This window comes from Cololabis saira, chromosome 4, assembly GCF_033807715.1.
Source record: "Cololabis saira isolate AMF1-May2022 chromosome 4, fColSai1.1, whole genome shotgun sequence".
NCBI classification, from domain to species: Eukaryota; Metazoa; Chordata; class Actinopteri; order Beloniformes; family Belonidae; genus Cololabis; species Cololabis saira.
The window spans coordinates 2,367,066-2,392,754 of NC_084590.1; the positions used below are offsets into that span (position 1 = coordinate 2,367,066).

At 40.9% G+C, this 25,689-nt stretch overlaps 1 protein-coding gene across 1 annotated transcript in view; it reads left to right on the plus strand.

The window, feature by feature from the left end:
- Nucleotides 1–211: 211 nt before the first annotated feature.
- Nucleotides 212–25,689, plus strand: part of appbp2 (amyloid beta precursor protein (cytoplasmic tail) binding protein 2) — a 29,638-nt gene continuing 4,160 nt past the window's right edge. The window contains exons 1-11 of the mRNA XM_061718655.1: nt 212–635; nt 7,693–7,781; nt 14,889–15,040; nt 15,253–15,376; nt 21,521–21,689; nt 21,770–21,859; nt 22,746–22,813; nt 22,888–22,993; nt 23,079–23,203; nt 24,187–24,272; nt 25,352–25,542. Of these exons, the coding sequence (XP_061574639.1) occupies nt 360–635; nt 7,693–7,781; nt 14,889–15,040; nt 15,253–15,376; nt 21,521–21,689; nt 21,770–21,859; nt 22,746–22,813; nt 22,888–22,993; nt 23,079–23,203; nt 24,187–24,272; nt 25,352–25,542 (1,476 nt within the window). The 5' untranslated portion in view covers nt 212–359. The remainder of the gene's footprint in view (nt 636–7,692; nt 7,782–14,888; nt 15,041–15,252; nt 15,377–21,520; nt 21,690–21,769; nt 21,860–22,745; nt 22,814–22,887; nt 22,994–23,078; nt 23,204–24,186; nt 24,273–25,351; nt 25,543–25,689) is intronic.

Genomic DNA, 25,689 nt, shown 5'->3' on the forward strand with positions numbered 1-25,689 from the left:
GGAAGAAGGAGACGAGAGGAGAGAGCAGCAGCAGGAGGAAAGAAGCATATGAGAATTAGGTCATTTTGACCCAAAGACAGTACAAGGGTTAATTTTATTGTATTTTCTGAAACGAAATAAAGTTTCATACAAAAAAGACAAAAAAAAACGTCAACGCGTCGACGTCGCCACGCTGACGTCACCACGTCGACGTCGCGGCGCAGACGGAGCAGCTGACGGGGCTGGTGTGGGTGTCGGGCTGGTGTCGGCTGCGGCTCTGCTGCAGATGAGGGACAGGATGGCGGGACCTGGAAACACGTTCTAGACTCGGAGCAGTAACCGGTCATAGCGCAGCTGTCTGTAGTGCTGCTACACAGCGGATGTTGTATGAGGACGGGCGGGGGAGAGGCTGTGGTCGCCGCCAGGCGGCGGATGTAGGAGAGGGGAGCAGAGCGGGGGGAGAGCGGGGGGAGAGCGGAGCTGCTGGAGCTGCTGCTGCCGGAGCTGCAGAAACAAACATGGCCGCGGTGGAGCTCGAGTGGATCCCAGAGACGCTGTACAACACCGCCATCTCGGCCGTGGTCGACAACTACAGCCGGGCCCGGAGGGACATCCGCTCGCTCCCGGAAAACATACAGTTCGATGTGTATTATAAGGTGAGAGCTGTGAACCGGGCCGTGTGTTTGACCCGGGTCCGGGGCGGACCGGCTGCTAAAGCCTGATTCATGGTACCGCGTTACACCGACGCAGAACCTACGGCGTAGGGTCTGCGTCGGTGTAACGCGGAACCATGAATCAGGCTTAACCGCTGCTACGGCGCTGCTAACCCCGGATAAACACGGACTTTAAATCAACATTTACCTCCTATAGGAACCGTTCAGGGTCGGGTTGGTTAAACCAGACCCTGTAGGAGGCGGGGGTCGGATTCTCCGGGTGTTCCTTTGGGGGGCTGGAAATCCTGGAAAGTGCTTGAATTTCAATGTTGTGTTTTCAAGGCCTGAAAAGTGCCTGAAATTATAACTCTGTGTCTTTCACCAAATTGGGATCAGACTGTACAGGACTGTCTCAGAAAATTAGAACACTGTGATAAAGTTCTTTATTTTCTGTAATGCAATTACAAAAACAAAAATGTCATACATTCTGGATTCATTACAAATCAACTGAAATATTGCAAGCCTTTTATTATTTTAATATTGCTGATCATGGCTGAAACTCAAATATCCTATCTCAAAAAATCAGAATATTCTAATAATATTCTGTAAGCCATGATCAGCAATATTAAAATAATAAAAGGCTTGCAATATTTCAGTTGATTTGTAAAGAATCCAGAATGTATGACATTTTTGTTTTTTTTAATTGCATTACAGAAAACAAAGAACTTTATCACAATATTGTAATTTTCTGAGACAGTCCTGTATAGTTTAGTTATTACAAAGATAAATAAAAATCAGTAAGATGAAACATAACTACATGTTTACAGCACGATACAATGTACAAAGTTGTGATAAAAAACGGGAAAAATAATTATGAGTGTATGTGGGTCAATGACGAATAAGGATTTTCAACAGGTCAATTTTAAAATAATAAAAAAAGAATATATTTTGCAGTAGTTCAAACATTAAGAATATTGTGTACACGTAAAATCATATAAAAATTTTAAATTAAGTGATTTCAGAGTTTTTTGTCAAGATGAATTGGCACTAGCCTTAAAAAAAGGTCATGTGGTGCAACCATGATTCATATTAAAATAAATTAATTTCCTTAACATCTTGACATGACACTTTGAGAAGTTTTCAGTATTATACAAATGTTGTTTTTTTTTAATGGTCGCGCCACATGATATTTCATAAAATGGACGTCATCAGTCAAACTTTGTTTGTATATTATGATGGAAATACAAATGTGTTGTAATCTTACACACTACAAGATACTTCAGAAATCATGCCAGATAGGGCAGAAGATTGATTTAAATCCATTTAGAGTGATTTTAAACAAAGTTTTCAAAAAAAGAGTCCTGGTCGGACGGTCGTACCACATGACATTTTGACGCTTAAAACAACAACAAAATCCCAAATAACTAGTATTTTTGTAAAATTCAAGTGAGTCCATATGTGGGACAGGTAGTTCTTATATCTGGTATTTTTTTATCCATTTAAAACGTTTTTGAATTGAAAAAAAAATCTTTTTCAGAAAATATAGGCGTCACGTCATTGACCCATATATATTCCTGTAGATATTTTACACGAGCGATAAGGTGCTTGAAGATTTTGAAAGTGCTTGAAAAGCGCTTGAATTTGACCTTGAGAAATGTGTAGGAACCCTGGGACGGGAGGAAGCAGCGTAACCTTGACGACGACTGGCTGCCTCATTGATACATTGATGTTTGAGAAAGTCCTGAGTAAGATTTGAAACCCCTTTAACACAGACGAGCTTCCAGATCCTTGCTGGTCCAAACACTGGTCAGCTGCCTGGAAAAGGGATGTACAGAACCGTCTGAGAGATAGAACATACTGTTGGGAGGTATCATGAACAAGAGACATATACACAAACAATGACTACGTTTACATGCAGTCAAAATTTGGGTTAAGGTCAATATTCCGGTTACTGAAACATTGGGAATAATCTGTTTCCATGCGTGAGGAAACAGGGTTATCCCTGTATACATGGTAATTAATCATTTGGGAAATCTGGATCAAACCAGCGACGCACGGAGAACGTCATGACGCAGTTCCCGTCATTTCCGCTTCTTCTTCCTGTATCCAAATTCAAAACAAATGCTGCTTCGCGCAAGTTTTCTCTCAGCTTCTTGTAAATCTGGCTATCCCGGTACTTTCTACCGTCTACAAATGCAGAAATGTTCATATCCTTCATTACATTTATGAAGTGATTAGTCTCCTCCTGGTCTTGGTTTCTCCGTGTTTATAAGAACTTCCTGGACTCAAAAGGCCAGGATTCCTTGTGAACATGTGCAGAAAACAAATTCCTGTTCCGTTTGATTGATGGTGATATCCCGTTTGGTGTTTACATGACCCAACATTCAGGTTTTAAAAGGAGTAACCCAGGGCTCATATTCAGGTTTTTAAAAACCTGAATATGAGCAAATTCAGGTTATTCAAACGGGTTATTAGTGTTTACATGGCCGTGCAAATTCGGGTTATTGCCAATATTCGGGTTTTAAAAGGGTTATTGATGCATGGAAACACAGTCATTAAGGTAAACATAAGTACCATTAATAACAAAAAACAGTAAGGATTTTTTAGGCACATAGCATCAACATTTCAGAATGAGATTAGAATAAAAGATACTTTGATATATCGGCTAATAAGAGTGATTTCAATAAAAAAAATGTATAGAGACAAAAAAAAGTTTGAAATTTAAAAAACATTTGAAAGAGGGCTTAATTTTTCTCCACTTACAACAGTGTATATGATATTTAGCCAGTAGAAGAATGACATTTACCAAGAGAGACACTGATTTGTCAATTGTATCTATGTAAGAAAATAATATTAGATATTTCTAATTTTGGAATGTCGTTCATTATTAAAGATAGCCAATTTCTAATTTCACGCCAAAAGGTTTGTGAGACAGGACACAATAGAAACTTGTGGTCAAATGATTCTTCAGATTCATTAAAAAAAGGACAGGGGTCAACTTCAAATTGAAATCTTTGTCTCAAAAATTCAGCGGTTGGATACATTTTATTGATCAATTTAAAATGAGTTTCCTTGACTTTGCAGGGAATGGGCCATTTGATATAGTTTGATTGGCTTTTTCTACTGTAGACAAACTTAAAGACTGTGAAGTGTCAGAATATAACACTCTGTGATAGTCATTAAATGATCTCGACTTAAAGACAGCACTCATAAACTTATTACATTTCTTATCCAATAACCCATAATCCCCAATAACTAACACAGGAAGGGCTGTCTCAATATCTATGATATATAATATACTTTAGAGCACTTTTAATCAAATGAATAAGTGGCAGGGGAATGGCTTTACAAACCTTTATAAATTCAGCTGCCTGAAAAGGGGATGTACAGTAGCAACTGAGATATATCCAATTTGCATTAAATTAATCTTTTCTGTTTCTTATGCATTGTTGCATCTCAAGTATTGCAAACTGTCTTAGTTACAAAGATAAGCGAGCTAATATAGTGAAATAAGATTGGTCTAACTGACTGATCTACTGGGTCTGTGGCTACAAGAAACCTGTGAACAGAATCAGTGACTACGTTTACATGCAGTCAAAATTCGTGTTATTGCTAATATTCCGGTTACTGAAACATTCTGAATATTCCGTTTACATGGGAATTAATCATTAGGATATATGGATCAAACCAGCGACGCACGGAGAACATCATGACACAATTCCTGTAATTTCTGCTTCTTCTTCCTGTATCCAAATTCAAAACAAATGCTGCTTCGCCCAACTTTTCTCACTATCCCGGTTCTTTCTACCGTCTACAAATGCAGAAATGTTCATATCCTTCATTACATTTATGAAGTGATTAGTCTCCTCCTGGTCTTGTGTTTCTCCGTGTTTATGAGAACTTCCTGGACTCAAAAGAGCAGGATTCCTTGTGAACAGAGCATGTGCAGAAAACAAATTCCTGTTCCTTTTGATGGGGATATTCCGTTTGGCGTTTACATGATCGAATAGTCGGGTTTTAAAAGGAGTAACCCAGGGGTCATATTCAGGTTTTTAAAAACCTGAATATGAAGGGGTTATTGGTGTTTACATGGCCGTGCAAATTCGGGTTATTGCCAATATTCAGGTTTTAAAAGGGTTATTGATGCATGGAAACACAGTCACTGAGTTTTGATGAAGATGGCCAGAAATCTGAGGATAAAATAGAGGAACCTCCCAGAGCAGGGCTGGACAACAGTTTGTACCAGAGGGCCGCATTCATCTAGTTAACGTTTTTAAAGGGCCACACATTGAGGAGTTTAATTAATTAAAGGCAGACACAGTTTCTTATGAACTCTTATCATTCAGTTTCTTTTCTTTTTAATTCACTGTCAGATGAGGACTTGTTACACAATGTTTACAACAACCTTTAGTTAAGCCCTCGTGCCAATTTGTAGATGTGTGACCGCTTTGTAAAGAGATTCCTCCAGCAACTTAATATGTGAAGGGATTTTCAGAGCCTTTTTCCCCTTTGTGCATAATAACCAGTCAGTATCCTTCTTAGTATAACTTCTTGAACGTAGTAGCACTCAAAGTACTGCCGTTGAATCAACAGTAATAAAAATATTATTAAAACTGAAACTTTTGTTCTTGGTTGGAGCGTTCAGTGCAAGTGATTTTCTGTCATCAGAACCATTGCAGTCCTCATTTGTCCCTGACACTGGCAGGAAAACCCTCCAGGCTCATCTAAACACTGTTTTGACTGTAGTCCAGTCAAATAACGATGTACTGTAGACGCTGTTTTCACTCTCCTTCACAAGCACGTGTTGATGCTGTTTTTGTGTAATTTAAGGAGAGCCAAATTGAAACATTCCTTGGAGCCTGGGTGTTATTTTTTCCTGTATGATCTAGAGGTGGACTAATTAATAGGCCAAGTAATTAATCTAGCATTATTGGCCTTTTTTTCTTCTTCTTCTGGCATCAGCCAGCGGCTGGGAGTATCCTGCTGATTACCAGGCGGCCGTATCTGTGAACAGTCTCATTGAACACATGATTCTGCCTCTAGTAATAGTTCATACATTTAAATGATTTAATAAAGTTTTATGTTAATCAGATTTGCACGTCTTCATTTTTAAATGGTCATATCTTATTGTATCGAGAGGAAAATAATAAATGCGGATTGGCCAAAAAATGAGACAATAACAATAATTAAAGCTGCAAGCAGCGATGAACGGGCCCTCGTGCGTGCAATTTTCACCAATAAAAGTCAAAGACTCAAAACTGAGTCGGATGACACCACCCACGACTCTATATATCATACCATTCAATGGTTGTGGCAGAAAATAGGAACTATGAACGACGCCATGCCTACGCCGTAGGGTACGCGTCGACGCATACCCTACGGCGTAGCCTGACCTGCACCTCCCAAAAAATGTAACTGCGCGTCAAGGCGACGCAGACCCAACGCCGGCCGAGAGGGCTGTGATTGGTTTGCTTGGTAGCAACTAGGATTTTTTAACTCCCGATCCGATCCCGATCACTTGAGTTTGATCCCGATTTTTCCCGATCCGATCACTTTTTTTGGCTCCCGATACATTTCCGATACCTTTTCCCGATCAGATACATTTTGGCAATGAATTAAAAAAAGAAAAAGAAAAAATAAAGAGGACTAAAACTAAATGATCCCAAGTTTCTTTTCTTGTCCATTGGAGAACAACATGGACATTTATTTCAACAAAGCTTATCAGCTCTGGTGCCACAAAATGTAAAAAAATTAAATTGTAAACTAAAACAAAAAGTGCAGAATTCATTTATTTATAACAAAAATAAATGAATTTAACTTCAAAAGAAGTAGCTGAATGACATCCAGTCAAACTCACAAACACAAGAAAGTTAAAATACTTTTTGGCTTAACCTTAGTGCAACATTCTGAATGGCATGAAATAAATAGCAGCTTAATGAACATGAACATATGAAATTTCACAATTCAAACATGTAAACCATGTGACGTTAAATGCGACGATATATAAAACGATTTAATATGTATTAAAAACATTAACAATTAGGTATGTCCCGATACTTTTTTGGCCGATACCGATGTTTTGAAAATGCTGTTATCGGGCCCGATCGATAGGGACAACACTAGTAGCTACGCATTTCCGGTTCCGGTTCGTGAAGTAGTAGTGAACTTTCAGCGCTCTTTTCTTCTTGTATGTGTGTGATTTTTTTTTATTTTTTATTTTTTTTCTCCTCCCCACAATAGTTGTCCTTATCTCTTTGATTCACTGTGACCGGAAAAACCGGAAACTAAACAAAGTATCAACTAGTGCCCTCGGGGGGTACTGCACCACGGAGAAATGGAGTGACGGAGAAGTCCGAAGGTTCACGGCAGCGTCACGGCGACGGCATAGGCTCTGTGTTGGTTTAACGCAGAACTATGGCTGCGTCCGAAATCGCATACTTCCACCCTAATGAGTAGCAAAATGAGTGTGCGAGATTTTTTAGTGCGTCCGAAACATTAGAACGTACTCAATAGTATGTACTATCCATACTCATTCTGGAGAAATGTATTAGTGTGGATTGATGGACACTAGCCGAGCAGAAACTTCCCGCAATGCAGCAGCGTTTGGTTGCTAAGTGATACGTATAATGTCATAAGTATAATATTAAGTATAATAATATTACTATATAATATTAATATTATAATATTCGTATAATATTATATAATGTCATCTTGCTCGGCCAGAATAAACGGGAAAGAGCGGAGCGGTGTTGCTACCGCTGCTGTGACACGTTACCATGGTAACAACCCCTCCCTACGGCAGGAAGTGACGTGTGCGCTCTTAATAGTACGTCCGAATTAATGTACACTACTGATATTTACTCAAAAGTGTGCCGAATTTAAGTATACTTCTTAGTATGGCATTTCGGACGCACCCCTTAATTCAGGCTAAAGACAAGGATGTTCTCATCTTCTAGATCAAGTGCTATCAACTTAACAAAGATCTTGCAGTAGAAGAGCGCACATCTGAACTGTTCTCGTTCACTATCCTCGCTCACCTTTCCCCCCCTGTGTGTCTCAGCTTTACCAACAGGGCCGGCTCTGCCAGCTGGGAGGAGAGTTCTGTGAGCTGGAGGTGTTTGCTAAAGTACTGCGGGCCGCAGACAAGAGGTAAGAAACCTGTCAGCCCACACCGTCCATGTTCATCTGAGTTATCTCCAGAAAGAAACTGTTCCTGATGGAAATGCTAATGCTGCAGTACTCTGCCACCTTTGCAGCTACACACTTCATTGGCAGAATTTCCTAAGATGTGGGCCAAAAGTTGCTCAGAGCTTTGCATGGAGTTGTTTCCTCCCTGCAGCCAGCAGCATTTATTTTTCAGCACGAGGAATAACATTGCCATGTCTCCATATTTTTGCTCTTTGGGTTCAGTTAATTCCTAAATCCCTTAGTAAATAAATGAGAAACTTTACTGTCAATAAATGAAGAAGGCTGTGTTGCTCATAAATACAGGATTATTAGTAGAACGGGCCCAGCGTGTTTGACTGTGCACTTGTAGTTCAGAGAGAGCATGAAGTCAGGGTTAGTCGGGTTACAGTCGCAAAGACTTGATAACAACTTCATGTTTTACTGTGATTGATAAAAGTTTCCAAATGATCATTGATCTATCAACAACCAATTTAAAGCCTCAAACATGTTGAAACAGTGTAAGGGCCAATCCCAATACACCCCCTACTTTCTACCACTACCCCTAAAAAAGAAGCCACAAATTTTAGGGCCCTTGTAATCTTCCCAGGGCCCTGTCCCAATACTCCCACTACTCCTACTTTCAGCACCACCCCTAAATTTTGCTTGCTACCTCACTGCGTGGTTTACGTTCAGGTACGTAAGCGACTGCGTAGTTACGTTTGCACATACGTCACACCATATCAGGAAGCCCAGAGCTAAAAGCTGTTTTAATTTCAGCTGTGGCGCTGTTAATATGCCACTTTATTAAGTTATAATATTTTTTCAGGCGTAAAAGTAACCGTTAAGATCCCCAACCTGGGCTCAGTTTATCCAAATAACGCCTGTTAAGAAATTTGATCCGATGTTTTGGGAGAAGAGCCGCCGGCCCGGGGAGCAGCAGCAGCTCATGGCCGGGTCAACCTGCGCGATCGTCCCGGGGAAAAACCTGCAGCTCTGTGGAGAATTACCGCTGGCTGAAATAAATCATTTAGGAAAATAAATGTTGGTTTAATAGATGAAATCTAACAGTTGTAGCTACGCCTGTTAAGAAATTTGCTCCGAAAATTTCGAGATGAGAACGGCCACCGGGTCGGAAGCTGATTTATGGTTCTGCGTTAAATCGACGCAGAGCCTACGGCGTAGGGTACGGCGTACGTCGCTGCGTAACCTACGGCGTAGGCTCTGCGTTGGTGTAACGCGGAACCATAAATCAGCCTTTATTCTGGCGAGGTTTGAAAAAGACTTTGCAACAACGGGCAAACGAGTGATTATGTACATTCACTGAGTGAATATTATGAAAGTAAAATATATATTTCTCGCTAGAAATGTAATCAAAACGCATTTTTATGCAGAAACTAACTCAAAATATTGATTTTATTCACTAAAAAATAAGAAATGTCCCATGTTTTTTTTTTTTATTCAGTCCGCAAATGACGACGAAAAGCATTCTGGGAAATTTTTCTGGCCCTAGTTCAGCTAGTGAACATCGGAAATCCGCCGATCCATAGGGCCAGATTCATATCCAGTAGCCCTCGTTTTCCCCACTCCCCCTAGATGAAGAGAGGAATTGGGACACCACTACCCTCACGGGAACGCGCATAATTTAGGGGTAGGGCTGAAAAGTAGGACTAGGGGGGGATTGGGACAGGGCCTTAAAGTCGCAAAGACTTGATAACAACTTCATGTCTTACTTTGATGGCTAAAAGTCTCCAAATGATCATTGATCTATCAACAACCAATTTAAAGCCTCAAACAAGTTGAAACAGTGCCGTTAAAGCAAGGTAAGGCAGCCGGGATAAGACTAGCACTTTGAAAATAAAGAACCAACCACTATATGGGGCAGGGCTCTGTAAAATGGTAAAAAAAAACAAGTGTAATTTATTGTTGCATCAAAATAGGACACACATACAGGTAGATGAGAAACGTGACCTGCTCGCCTGTACTTGTCTGAACAGGTAATGCATGGTATCAACTATTGAGGTCTGTTTTCCTGATGTATCAAATCCTCATGTCATGCAATAACAATCATACAACGTGATTGTCAGGACTGTTTTAGATTCCACCCCTCACCATTGAAGAGAAGCTCTGACAGTAACGACAGACTTCTACATGCTTTGCGAGTGGGCAGACCTGCACAGTTGGCAGTGTACCAAATACTTGTTCTCCCCACAGTATTTCTGTAACAGTATTTTCCTGGTGGAGGAATGTCCCCGTCCGGCCGCGGGTGACTCCACCAGCGCTCTTCAACCCTGGTCCTCATGGCCGTCTGTCCCACATGTTTGACATGTTGTTCTGCTCCCACACACCTGGCTGGGAACTGTGGACCAGCTCTGTGCAGACTCTCATAACAGACTGATACTGCTCTGATCATTCACCACGTTTACATGCAGACAAAATTCGGGTTAAAGGAGCATGAGGCAGGATTTATAAAAAAAATTTGTATAAGTTTTAAGTTTTCTAGTAATAATGTCAGATGAAGCGTTCCAAACCAAAGCGAATGAGCCCTCTAGCGTATCTCTCCGTTGCCTTGAACAGGCTGTGTGCTGCAAAATGTGCTGCAATTGTGACTGGAATTTCCCGCGCTGGGCTGCGGATGTGATGTCAAATGACGCTGCATGCGCGTTCTCCCCGTTCTCCCCGTTCTCCCGTGCCGGCTTCGCTGTTGGCTGCAGTACCCCCGACGGCCGTCATGGTGAAGGGTGGCGCTAGAGAGTCTCATTTCTTAAAAGGAGCCTCATGCTTTAAGGTCAATATTCCGGTTACTGAAACAGTGACCACGTTTACATGCAGTCAAAATTCAGGTTGTTGCTAATATTCCGGTTACTGAAACATTGGGAATATTCCGTTTACATGATAATTATAATCATTTGGGATAGAGATGCACCGATCAGGATTTTGAGGGGCGATCACCGATCTCGAAAACCAGTATCGGCCGATCCCGATTTTGCCGATCACCGATCACAGGGTGAAATCCATAAATTCGTCAATATTGTTGTCTCATGTACACGACACTGACTTATAAAGAGTAAGTGTAGTTTAGTAGCTTCAGCTTTCCTGTGGTAATAATTATGTACAACATGTGCAACAACACAGACAACAGCAGACCTGTCACTCTTTAAAAGTTGATACAAGTTGTAAACTATAAACCTTAGTTTTCCTGTGGAAAGAGGAATTAAATGTTAAAATAAAAATTAATTATGAATTATTAAGCTTTGTGAAAGCTTTAGCGGTAGCATCCGCTGCATGTGAGGAAACTCTTGTGAGTGAAGCAAAACTCTTCACACTAGAGATCCACATGTCACTCCTGAAGCGACTGACACGACCGTCGTCCTGCATGAGGCTTTGGACTCTATATATTCTGGTAAAACTCAGGATTGACAGGATTTCATCAGTGAAATATTTACGACGCAGCAGCGCGCACCGCGGCAGCGCAAACCGCGGATCCAAGCTGCAAACGTGTTTAAACCCGATGTCTTCTACAACAGAAAGCGGCTGATGAGCAAAGCATATGAATCCATTACCTTACGATGCAGTTCTTTATTTTTCTTGCTGTCGTTTATAAGTCTATGTTACAGCTGAGTTAGTGCTGTTATTGCGCGCTCCTTTTTTTCTCTCCCTTTTTTCTGCTTCAGCCAACTTTGAAAACTCAATATACTCCGTGTGAAGAACTTTCAAATGTCTTATCAGCTTCGTTGTCTTTAGTAACATTCCTCCTTGTGGTATCTCCTTTGGACACACTTTGCAAACTGCAAATTTGTTTTCCTTTTCAGACATTGTAAAACTCCCGCACCGGCGAGGCCGACGCGTCCTCAGGACCGCTCGGTCTGAGATGCGGGAACGCCCGTGCGCGCGGGGGGGGGTTTGTTGTTGTAAACGTCATCAGATCGGCCGCTCTGAACTATTATTTTCCGATCTCCGATCAAAACCGATAGGGCCATTATCGACCCGATCCCGATCAGGGGCCGATCGATCGGTGCATCTCTAATTTGGGATATCTGGATCAAACCAGCGACGCACGGAGAACATCATGACGCAATTCCCGTCATTTCCGCTTCTTCTTCCTGGATCCAAATCCAAAACAACAACAGCAGCACAGTGGATAATCAACAGCCCAGTAGAAGTTAATTCCTTCTTTCTTTGGGTCTTTGTCCCAAAATCTCATCCATTATGTTGAATTGGGGGACGGTAGATGGGTCGGACCCGCTGACACCGTTTTGTTTCTCAGCCCTGTAGTTCGCCTTTTTCAGCGTCTTCCAACGGTGCTTGATCTGGTCTGGCGTTTGCACAAATGCTGCTTCGCGCAACTTTTCTCTCACCTTCTTGTAAATCTTCTATCCCGGTACTTTCTACCGTCTACAAATGCAGAAATGTTCATATCCTTCATTACATTTATGAAGTGATTAGTCTCCTCCGGGTCTTGGTTTCTCCGTGTTTAGAAGAACTTCCTGGACTCAAAAGACCAGGATTCCTTGTGAACAGAGCATGTGCAGAAAACAAATTCCTGTTCCGTTTGATGGGGATATTCCGTTTGGCGTTTACATGACCATACTTTTCATTTTCAAATTCAGGTTATTCAAAGGGGTTATTGGTGTTTACATGGCCATGCAAAACCGGGTTATTGCCAATATTTGGGTTTTAAAAGGGTTATTGATGCTGGAAACATAGTCACAGGAATCAACATCCTACACATGCAGGACAGTCGTCTATGATACACTATAGATGATCCAAATTAAGAACATATTAAATATTATCATCCAGTTCTATTGAACTTGATGACCGCAGCTCATTATTTCCCCTTCCATTGTGTTAGAGATGCACATCTTCAAAGGAGACTAGATTCATGTATATTTTCCCTTTTTACTGGTCAGCAGAAGTTTGGACGTTTTAGTTGGACTTTCCCTGGTCGTATTGTTGAATGCCTCAGTGCTGCAGCACCTGGAAACCTGTCTTATCTCAAACCTCCTTCTAATGGCACAAATATTCTTCCAGATTCAAAAACTAATTAAAATGTAACGGTCTCTCGAACCTCCAAAATTATTTTTGGCCAAATGCTCAAATTCATAAGTAAACTAAGAGAATTGAACTCATGTTTGATAGGATAAACTAAAGAAATTATCCTTTACACCTTTAGTCCTCCTCTTTGTGGTAAAATAATGTTTAAAATAGTTTTCTGTCCAGTAATGTTTTTATTGTTTGCACTCGTAAAAAGGAACATAACACAGAGGAAAAAAAGTTAAGAAAAGATGAGCAGGACAGGTCATAAGGGCTTATGAGCGACTCCCCCTCCTAAAAACAATAAAAAATAAAAAACAATAATTCACAAAACCATATAAGCACAATACATAAGCCTATACAGTATAACTAATAACTCAGTTATACGATACTTCAGAATACAATTAAATAGCTTAGAAATGTATTTGAATAGTGGTGAATGAAAAACACAGATATATTAAAGGCTGAGGGGAGACCACTTTATAAATGTTAAAGCAAGAAAAACCTGTTTTTCATAATAGGTCCCTTTTTAAAAATCTATAATTTTTTTTCAGCTTTCTTTTGAATGCAGATAATGTTGATTATGTTTCACTTCGATGTTTTTAACTGTTCCACAGCACAACACCTTGATACATAAATGAACATGTAGCATCTGCGGTTCTGCAGAAGGGGATGTGCAAATCATTCCTTTTCTTGTGGAGTATGAATGATAATAAGAATTAAACTCAAAATAATTATGAAAATGTCTGGGTAAAGTTAACGGAGAGCATGACTATACATCAGGATTCCTGTTTGATACTTATTCACATCGTACATTCTTAGCATTTGAATTTTTTTAAACAGAGGTGTGGATGGTGTTAAACGTGGAGAGTTAGTAACAATTCTTACAAATATTTTTGGAGTCTATGAATAGGTTGTAAAAAAAAGAAGGATAAGTGCTAACCCAAATTAAATTACAATAAGAGATATGGGAACACATTAAACTGTTGTACAAAGTTAATAAAGTGCCTACCGGTACTTTTAAAAAGGGTTTAACCTTTTTTATGATACCCAAGGATTTTGAGACCTTCTTGCACACAAATTAAAACTTTGCTGAGGAAACATTAGAAAGTAAAACCTCATTAATATACATTTTAGCATTTTCTGAATTATAATTCTTATTTTTATTCTTAAAGATGATGAAATTAGACTTTGTAACATTGTAATATGTATAGTGTAATAGTAGCTCTCAGTAAAGTAACCAGTACTGGAGTTGAGGGGAGATGGCATCCCCCCTGAAATAAAAACGGTCCAAATCATCCCCCCTGAAATAAAAACGGTCCAAATCATCCCCCCTGAAATAAAAACGGTCCAAATCATCCCCTCCTGAAATAAAAACGGTCCAAATCATCCCCCCTGTAAAACTGCCATCCCCCCTTTCCATCCCTTATGTCATTTCATCAATGGATGTGGTTTTACTGATATTTCAACATTTAGAGTCATCACCAGTAAAATGTGACAATTTTCACCTGTTTCAAGTAAATTTTCACTTGAAATAAGTAGGAAAATCTGCCAGTGGGACAAGATTTATCTTCTTAATACAAGCAAAAAAATCTTGTTCCACTGGCAGATTTTTCTACTTATTTCAAGTGAAAATCTACTTGAAACAGGTGAAAATTGTTGTTTTTTCCAGTCATGAGTCTTGTTTTAAGTGTAATAAGATTTTTTTTTACTAAAATGAGACATTTTAACTAGAAATAAGACAAATATTCTTGTTAAGATTTAGAGTTTTTACAGTTTTTTTTTATTGTTGTGTTTTGATGTATTTGATGTAAGCCCAGTGGATATTTAAAGCTTACAGAAGGCTGCATTTAACTGCTGCTATGTAATTCCTGCAGTATTTCTGCAGGTGTTTTGGTCAATACTATTATTTGTAATATATTATATTATTTGTAATCAGCACAAATTATCTGTCCCCATATGATACAATCCACCATCCCCCCTGGTTTCTTTTTTTTTTTTTTTACAACTGGAGTACTGAAAGTAGCAGAGGGATGACTGCCTCTCCCTCTCCTCTAGGCATCTCCTGCATCACTGCTTCCAGGCCCTGATGGACCACGGTGTCAAAGTGGCTTCAGTTCTAGCAAACTCCTTCAGCCGCCGCTGCTCCTACATCGCAGAGTCCGACGCTCACGTCAAAGAGAAGGCCATCCAGTTCGGCTTTGTGCTGGGTACGTTTGGCTTAAATCAGCTGGGTTGTTCACCCTTTTACTTTTTTTAAATTCATGGCACAAACACGAGCTACAGGCGTCAAATGTCTCTGTATCCATATATCTGTGCTGCTCATCTCAACGGAAGGGTTTCAGGGTTTTAACCAAACCAATTCACTCCAGGCCACACAAGGCTGCAGGCTGGTGACAGAGGCTTGTGTTTGTGTCTGTAGGTGGCTTCCTGTCGGACGCTGGGTGGTACGGGGATGCAGAGAAGGTGTTCCTGTCTTGTCTGCAGCTGTGCATGCTCCACAGTGAAGTCCTGCACTGTTTCCGGGCCGTGGAGTGCTGTGTCAGGTCAGTCCCAGAGCCGGCAGGCTGCTGCAGCATCTCCAGTCATTAGTTTATAACACAGGCACATGACAGGGGATCGACACAAGGGGCTTCACAAAGGAATAAACACAATACAATAACATCGAAAAGACACAATAAAGACTGTTAGTCGCGTTTCCATGACACTTTTCTGCAAAAGAAAATCAAATCTCTGAAAAATCCACCCTAATGAGTAGCAAAAACAGTACGTGAGATTTTTTAGTGCGTCCGAAACATTAAAACGTACTCAATAGTATGTACTATCCATACTCATTCTGTGGATTGATGGAAACTAGCTAAGCAGAAACTTCCCACAATGCAATGCAGCAGTGTTTGGTTGCTAAGTGCTGCACAGATACGTATACAGGACTGTCTCAGAAAATTAGAATATTGTGATAAAGTCCTTTATTTTCTGTAATGCAAAAATGTCATCCATTCTGGATTCATTACAAATCAACTGAAATATTGCAAGTCTTTTATTATTTTAATATTGCTGATCATGGCTTACAGCTTAAGAAAACTCAAATATCCTATCTCAAAAAATTAGAATATTCTGGGAATCTTAATCTTAAACTGTAATTGTAACTGTAATATTTCAGTTGATTTGTAATGAATCCAGAATGTATGACATTTTGTTTTTTTTAATTGCATTACAGAAAATAAAGAACTTTATCACAATATTCTAATTTTCTGAGACAGTCCTGTATGTCATAAGTATAATATGAAGTATAATAATATTATTATATAATATTAATATTAATATTATAATATTCGTATATATTAATATTATATAGAGTCATCTTGTTTGGTCCAGGATAAAAGGGAAAGAGCGGAGCGGTGCTGCTGCTGTTACCATGGTAACAGCTGCTACTGCTGCTGTGGCCGGAGTTGTTACCATGGTAACACCCCCCCCCCCCTCCCAACGGCAGGAAGTGCCGTGTGGCTCTGAGTAGTACGTCCCAATTAATGCACACTACTGATATTTACTCAAAAGTGTGCCGAACTTAAGAATACTTTTTGAGTATATACTGTGTAGTATGACATTTCGGAAGCACCGACAGTATCTCGTCAGCTATGGAAGACATGCAGGAGAAAAAATATTTGAGAGGGGAAAATGTTTTTATTGTGTACTTTGAGAAAAAAGTCTAAATGTCGAGATTAATGTTGAAATACAATTTCGTGAATAAAGTCAAAATTTCGCTTTTTTTCTCAACATTTCAACTTTATTCACGAAATTTTGACTTTTTTCTCGAAATTGTACTTCAACATTAATCTCGACAGTTAGACTTTTTTCTCTACATTTCAACTTTTTTCTCGAAGTGCATAATGAAAAAAAAATTGTTCTCCTAAAGTATTATTTTTATTTTTCTCCTGCCTGACCCTAATACTCTTCTGTACGTCATCTCTAGGGCTGAAACGATTCCTCGAATAATTTGAGTAATTCGATTACAAAAAGTGATCGAGGAATTTTCTCTGCCTCGAGGAATCGTTTAATTTATTTATTTATTTATTTTTTTTCGTTTAATTTCACCAGCTCAAAGCCTCGTATTACGCCCGGACCACATTTAATGCGACACAACACGCTGACGCTTCGCCGTACATCCATGCGCTGCGCACGTTAAAGGGGGAAGAAAGAGGTTTGGTTTTAGTAACATGCCATGCTCAGGCAGTCTGCAATGGCCCAGACGGGAGACTAATGTAGTTCAGTGCTTAACTTTTATTTTTAATCCACGCTATATTCTTCTGGTCCGTTCTCCTATGTTCCCCCTCTAAAGCCAAAATTATTGTTCCGCGTTAAATCGACGCAGAGCCTACGGTGCTCTCCGGCGAGGGCGGAGAGCGGCGGTCCGGCTGGCGGTGCTGCGCTGACGTGCAGGCTCTCCACGGCTACGCCGTAGCCTACGGCGTAGGGTACGCAGCGACGGGCACCATTCTGCGTTGTTGTAACGCGGAACCATAAATCAGCCTTTACCCGGTACATAAACCTCTGTTCCCGCTACAGTTTCAACTAAAAGAAAAGGCAGAAAATGTCAGAAAAATAAAAATGTAATAAAGCTAACTGGGTAGTTTTCATTTCATTTTATCTCTGTAGTCATTCATGGAGAAAACAAGCAGCACTGGTGCCTAATGTGCTCCAATACAGCAGGTCTCAGAAGTTTATTTTAAACACTGCCAAAACTCAAAATCTTATACTTTAACTTAAAACTTAACTAGAACTTAAAATTTGCTTGACAAAAATGGAAGTTCAATTGAAACACGTGGGAAAACACCTAACATTTTAAGTTATGTCTAATATCAGGTGTAATGGCATTTTTAGGTTAGAAATAAGAACATTTCTTGGTAAAATCCTTAGTTTTTTGAGTGAAGGCAGTGAATTTGGTCAACTGGTGTAAATTCAGGGTTTTTAAATGAACAGCCATGAACCTACTGGATTATATAATTTAGTCTTGATGTCAATTAACATCTAACATCTTATGTATATTTATAATTGCTCTTTAACTAAACAAATATATGTTTTATCCGATTACTCGATTAATCGATGGAATTTTCAGTAGAATACTCGATTACTAAAATATTCGATAGCTGCAGCCCTAGTCATCTCTATCTTCAAAACAACGAAAAAAAAATTTATTGTTGAAGAAAATGGACAAAACACCTTTAGACAAATGATTGAGTGATGCTACGGCCGGTGAGGAAATCTCCAGATGATGAAGACAGCAGATTCAGACGATTACTCAGAGGTGAAGTCCTTATGTAATGATTAAGGAGGGTCATATCACAACATCGTTGTATTAATGAGGCCAAAAACAGCTGGAAACTATATTTTTGAGACGCTGAAACTTGCAGAAGCGTTCCATGACATTTGTGAACAAGCGGATTATGAAATCGCCTGAAAAACCACTTCCTGGAGCGAAAAAATGTTTTATTCGATATTTGGGAGTTTTTTCAAAAGGGTGTTGTGTCCATTAGAGCAGGGGTTCTTAACCTTTCTGACCTTGGGGCCCAATTTTTTCAGTACAGAGTGGCCCGGGGCCCGTTAAATATAAACACTGTATAGCAGGGGTATTCAACTAAAACTTTAAGAGGTCCATTTAGAGAAAATTTACTCAAGCGAAGGTCCAGAACATCATTATATATATATATATATATATATATATATATATATATATGTATATATGTATGTGTGTGTGTGTATATATATTCAAGTAGCCTCATAGTTGTATCAACATCTGCATCTGACTGTTATATTAAAAAAAGTACATATTTGGCAATTAACATGTTTAACTTGAATTAAACATATTTTTTTCTCTTAAAAATAAAGTAGATTTTATTTTATTTTTCAAATGCTATCTTATTTTATTTCTCTACCAGCAGTTTGAATTTCCCCTTTTCTTTGTTAATTGTCTCAACACATTTTTATACTAAATTAATATAAACACATCTTAACAATTTAACAGTTTTGCAGTTTTTCTTTCTTCCCCTCTTATAATCTTATGCCCCCACTTTCTGTTGTTCAGTGAGAGAACTGAGCTCTAATTTCTCCTGTCAGGACTTTAAATCTGGGTTGGATGGTGTCAGGTTCTCATTTGCATGTAAAGGTGCTCATTGATGAGCCTGAAACGACATTTAGTTTTAATTATGTTCACTGTGGAGAAAGCTGCTTCACAGCTGTAACTGGACCCAAACATGGGCAGGATGTTTTAAGATGGTCAGTTTATTTTTCTGTGACTTCAGTTCAGACTTGAGTGGATATGTTTGATGAAAAACTTTGTGTTTTGTTTCAGTGGCGTTTCACTTTCGCACTTTGAACGCCACGGTCTCTGAACGTATGAGACACTGGTTTTGTCCCAGTGGGAAGACTGAACCAGGATGAATCTGTCCATTCCGGGTTGCATATTTAAAAATACAGCGAGGACAAAACTTAGTTTGATTTTACTTTTAAGTTATTTACATTAATAAGTTGTCAGGACTCAGTGTGTCGGGTTCATCCGAGCCTGATCAGCTGCGACGGGCACAGCCCGCAGCGCAGCTCTCTGGTCGCGCTGCAGCAGTTACTTTCCGATGCTTTTTCGAAAGCCCGAACAGTCCAGTCCAGCAGACACGACAGCCCACGCATCTACATCTACCATCTTTCAGCAGTAACGACGGAGCCGCCGCCCGAGCGGCAGCCTCAACCGACCTCCCCGGCCGCGGGGACGCGCGGGGATAAATGAGCACGACGCGCTCGCTCGCTCTGGGCGCAGACCCAATTAATCGATCCCTAATCCTGGCGGATCTAAACCTACTCTGTGCAAAATGAAGGATTTTCTCTGTAAAGACATACCATTTCTCTTACTATTACACGTACAGCTAGCTGAGTGTCTTCTTCTCCTCATTTGGTTGGGAGTTGCTATGCAGTCCCGCGGCCCTCGCGGCCCACATGCACAAAACTGAATTTTTTTTGGCGGCCCACTAGATGGCGCTCGCGGCCCAAGTGTGGGCCGCGGCCCTATGGTTAAGAATCACTGCATTAGAGGATTTCTTTTTTGTTGTTTGTTGTAATCACTTGAAATATCTGCTATAAGTAAATATGTCCTAGATTTGTGAAACCCAGTCATTGGGTCGTCCTCAAATAACGAACATACAGGAGCAAGAAAACGCAGGGAGCCCCCATCTCCACCTGTGTTCAACGGCTGTAAAAATGTGATCTGATCTTCGTCTAAGTCACAATAACAGGCAAACAAAAGTGTCTTTAGCCGAGGACGTGAACAGGATTATGTGCGTCTTATTGAACAAAGCCTTTAAAGATTGTAAATCCTGGTGGGAACCTTGAGTCAGTAGTCTGCACATCTGCTGTCCCAGCAGTGGAACCAGTTCCCCGGTGGGGTGTAGAGTACCGAAGCCTCGGTGGTGGGAACATGAGCAGGTCTCTGAACACTAAACCATCCAGAGGAATGTCTCTGCAGCTGCTGGGAAAGGAGACCGCCGTCTCAGGGCTTAAGGCTGAGTTATGGTTCTGCGTCAAAACGACGCCGTGCCTACGGCGTGTGGTACGCGTCAACGTGTACCAAACGCCGTAGGCACGGCGTCACTGACGCAGCAGTGCTGATCTCCGCAATTTGAAGCCTTCTATAATAATTGTAAAAAGAATTTCACTTACCACGGGTTCTTTTTGGAACGCAACCCCGCGAAAAACCAGGGATTACTGTAATGACAATATCTCCACGTTGGGAAACTCTCCTTCTCTTGGCTCTTGACCGTCATGTTTTTGAACACACACACTACGTTTCCTCTGGTCTCCGCGTGTGGGGAATAAAAGCTTCACTGTAGCCAGAAATAACGGAGTAACGCACTGTTTGGTAGCGTTAATTGCGTTACTGAATTTAAAAAGTAATCCGTTAGAGTATTAGTTACCGCAAAACTAACGCGTTACTAAATAACGCGTTACTAAATAACGCGTTAGTCCCAACACTGAGTGTGATGATGTCAGATACAGCCGACTCAGCAGCTTAGAACCTCGGCAGAATAGTTACAGAAAAATATCTAGTCGGCACGTTAAACCTCTGGTGGAGAAGAACCGAGGCGAGTCGAGCTGAGTAGGTACTAGTGGAAACCGCATTAGAATGAATATTATTGCAAATGTGCACTGGTTCTGTCATTCTTTGTCGAAAGGATAAATATTCAGTATTACATGTATTAAAAATGATGAGTACTCACGACTAACATGACATGTTAATTTTTTATCTTGTATTTTTGCATAATTCTTGTCTGTAGGAATTGTAAATAGGTCATATTTTTCTTATTCTCACTACCTCAAACTGCTGCACCTTAAAATGTTTATTTTTAATGTTTATAATTTTGTACATAGAAATTCCACATTTGTCTATTGTTCATTTGTTTATTGTTACCTTTACCATAGAGAGCGAAACTACCGGAGTCAAATTCCTTGTTGGACAATGTTCGAACCTGGCCAATAAAGATGATTCTGATTCTGATGAGAATTTTAAAAACTTTGAGAATTAGGAATGTTTTTCTTCTATATAGAAATTTAATGGCAAGAAAGGAGGACAAAATTGCAAAGTCTTCTCAAGAATGTCATTATTTTTTCTTACATCTACATAACGTTGAGATGGTTGTTTAAACTTTCAGGCTGCTCCACGTACGCAACGGAAACTGCAAGTACCACCTGGGGGAGGAGACGTTCAAGCTGGCCACATCCTACACCGACAAGCTGGCCAAGCACGGCCACCAGGCCAACAAGGCGGCGCTGTACGGAGAACTCTGTGCCTTGCTCTTTGCCAAAAGCCACTACGACGAGGTACGGGAGAGGAACCACCGACCGGAGGGCTCGGGGAGGATGTAAGAAGTCTGATTCTATGTATTCTCCTGATCTTCCAGGCGTACCGGTGGTGTATAGAAGCAATGAAGGAAATTACTCCAGGGCTGCCTGTCAAAGTAGTGGTGGACGTCCTCCGGCAAGCCTCCAAGGTAACACTCCGCAGGTTAACCTAGAGATGCACCCATCCATCGCCAACCAATCGGTATTGGCCCGATAATGCCCCTATCGGTTTTGATCGGAAAATAATAGTTCAAAGCAGCCGATCCGATGACGTTTACAACAACAACCCGCCAGGGGAAAGCTTAAGCTAGTAAGCTACACTTACTCTTTGTAAGCCGAGTCTAAGTCTTCTCTAAGAGTCTCTAGACCAGGGATCAGCAACCCGCGGCTCTTTAGCGCCGGCCTAGTGGCTCCTGGTGCTTTTTCAAAAATGTTTCACCTTTTTTTTTTCTTTTTTTTTTTTCTTTTATTCTCAACATTTCAAATTATTTCTCGACATTTCGACTTTTTTCTCAAGATTGTACTTCAACATTAATCTCGACATTTTGACTTTTTTCTGGAAATTTTGACTTTTTTCTTGACATTTCGATTTTTTTCCTCAACATTTCGACTTTTGTGCATAATGGAAAAAAAAAATCTTCCCCCAGTTCTAACTAACATAGATTTATGCAGCATGTGTTGCCTTCATTCTAAGTCTGATACAAGACTTTTCATTTTTTGCGGCTCCAGACATTTGTTTTCTGTGTTTTTGGTCCAATACGGTTCTTTCAACATTTTGGGTTGCCGACCCCTGATCTAGAGGGTGAAATATTGCCGACAGACATTTCATGATACTTTCTCATCTCCTAATTTTTATACCTAATAATACAATGTCAGTGTTGTACATGAGACAACAATATTGATGAATTTATGGATTTCACGCTGTGATCGGTGATCGGCAACATCGGGATCGGCAGATCGGTGCATCTCTAGTTGAACCCCTGGCTGGCTTGGAGTGGCTAGTTTCCGACTGTAAGCCTGGTGTGTGTCCTGCAGGCTTGCGTGGTGAAGAGGGAGTTCAGGAAAGCCGAGCAGCTGATCAAACACGCAGTGTTCTTAGCCAGGTAACTACCGGCTCACACGACGCCGCTGCAGCTTTCTGTCGTCGCTTCTGACTCATTTATCTGTTTCTTTGCAGAGAACACTTTGGACACAAGCATCCCAAGTACTCTGACACGCTGCTAGATTATGGATTTTACTTATTAAATGTAGACAACATATGCCAATCGGTTGCTATATATCAGGTAGGTATTGTGGTTTGCAGAGCGGCCGTGCTGTTATTCCTGCTAGCTCCTGCTGAACCGGCTCTTTCCTGTTCCCCTGGTGCAGACAGCCCTAGACATCCGACAGTCCGTGTTCGGAGGGAAGAACATCCACGTTGCCACGGCGCACGAAGACCTGGCCTACTCCTCGTACGTCCACCAGTACAGCTCTGGGAAGTTCGACAATGCTCTGTGAGTGCAGTCCCAGTTAAAGCAGCTAGTTCCATTCTGAAACGCTCCGTTCTAGATGAAGCACAAGACCGGGACTCACACTGAGTGCGTTTACATGGGAGGTTTAATTCCTCTTTAATTCAGAATTCAAATTGAATCCGATTTAAAATGAGTAAAAATTACCATGTAAACACCTAATTCAAAATAAAAATGGCCATTCCAAATTAAACTTAATTCTGAAGTAAGTGGCTGGTTTATTCCGATTTTAAATCCGAATAGAATAATTCCACAATCATGTCTACACTCATTCCTCTTTAAATTAATTCCGGTCTTTCTTTCTGCTCGTTCCCTCGCCCGTCTGTCTCCATGACGCTTATATTCCACTGGGCTGGTTTTCCAAACAAAGTTTCAAGATGCAGCAGCAGTAAACGCTGGTCAAGAGCAGAGACAATTTATTTAATACATAGAAATAATTAAAAGAACAGATTGAAACAGGAAACATACAAATTGTGAGCTTTTCAAAGTTGTAGCAACTAAGTTAGTTTTTCTTCCGGTAGACGTAACTTCCGGGCCGCCCCCTATCCAATCAGAACCTTCCCAACCCCAAAATTCGGAATTACTATTTCCATGTAAACTCGAAGGAAAATAGTTTAATTCAGAATTATTTAATTGGGAATAATTAATTCTGAATTAAAAAACATCATGTAACCGTGGCCAGTGTGTCTGTGCTCTCAGGCGAGTTATTCTATACCGTATTAAACATAACATTTTACACCGTTGTTGCATTTCAGTTTGTCTATGAAAGTCTTTTTACATCCCAGTCAACAGAGCTGCTCAAGAGTCCAGTGAACTCTGATTCACATTGGCTCCTTGTGAAATTGTAAAGGAGTTTTTTTGGAGGAAGAGTTCTTGCTTTTCTTGGAAGTGTTTATCCTGAATTAGACGGTTTCCACCCAAGTGTGAGTCACATGGCACGTTTGGCTCAGACTGTGTTTGTCCCTCAGGTTCCACGCAGAACGTGCCATAGACATCATCACTCACATTCTGCCGGAGGACCACCTCCTGCTGGCCTCGTCCAAGAGGGTCAAAGGTGAGTGTCCCGGGATCAGCTGGAGCCCTGCCCACTGTGTGCAGGCCACGCCGGGGAATATCAGCTCAGAGGCCACAAGAAGGGCCTATTGTATCTGTAGGAATTTTTATTCTTTATCCTTTCTTCTGATGAAAGGAGGGCCTTTTTTCCCCCTAAACGTGCCCCAAAAGTCACCAAATTTTGCACCAAGCCAGGCCTGGCGAAAAATTTGATATTTCATGGTTTGCATTAATGGGCGTGGCCTAATGGCTCAACAGCGCCCCCTAGAAAACTTTGTGCCTCAAGCCTAAACACAGGAAGTCGGCCATTTTGAATTAATTGTGTCATTTTGGTGAAATTTATGCCATTTCTTCAGCCGCTTCTTCGCCCGAACCGTAATGTGCACCCAAGTGTGTTATACATCAAAATGTGCGTCTCCATCCTGCGACAACAGGCATTACTTTTCTCTTTCAAAAGCGTTACCATGGCGACGCTAGACGCCAAAAAGTGCGCCCACCCTTCATCTGATTGGTTCAGACAGAAAAAAGTTTGTGCCTCAAGCCCCACAATACGGTTTGACGTACATGCACGAAAATCGGTACACACCTGTATCATGTCACAACTTAAAGAAAAGTCTTTTGGCGCCATGGCCGAAACCGAACAGGAAGTCGGCCATTTTGAATTAATCGTCGTCATTTTGGCGCAATTTATGCCATTCCTTCGACAGTTAATACGGCCCGAACCGTAACGTGCACCCAGGTGTGTTATACATCAAAATGTGCGTCTCCATCCTCTGACTACGTGCATTACTTTTCTCAGTCAAAAGCGTTACCGTGGTGACGATAGACGCCAAAAAGCACGCCCCCCTTCATCTGATTGGTCCATATTTGATAGTTCCCCAAAAGGCACCAAATTTTGCATGCAAGCCAGGCCTGGCGGTAAATTTGATATTTCATGGTTTGTATTAATGGGCGTGGCCTAACGGCTCAACAGCGCCCCCTAGAAAACTTTGTGCCTCGTGATAAAGACATGTGGGTGGTGTCATCGGACTCGGTATTGAGTTGAAACTCTAGGCTGACGTGTTTCTTCTTGTCCACAAGCCCTGATCCTGGAGGAAATCGCCATCGACTGCCACAACAAAGAGACAGAGGAGCGTCTCCTGCAGGAGGCCCACGACCTGCACCTGTCGTCCCTGCAGCTGGCCAAGAAGGCCTTCGGGGAGTTCAACGTGCAGACGGCCAAGCACTACGGCAACCTGGGCCGCCTCTACCAGTCCATGAGGAAGTTCAAGGTGGGGGAACTGTTACTGCCCTGACCAGCTCTCACCACTTTACTTTAGTGGTCCTTATAAGTTCCACAACAAAAATAACCCAAAGTACAAGTGTAAATCGTCAGTGTAATACAAAAACCGCAGGCAGGTGGAAGCAGCAACAGGATG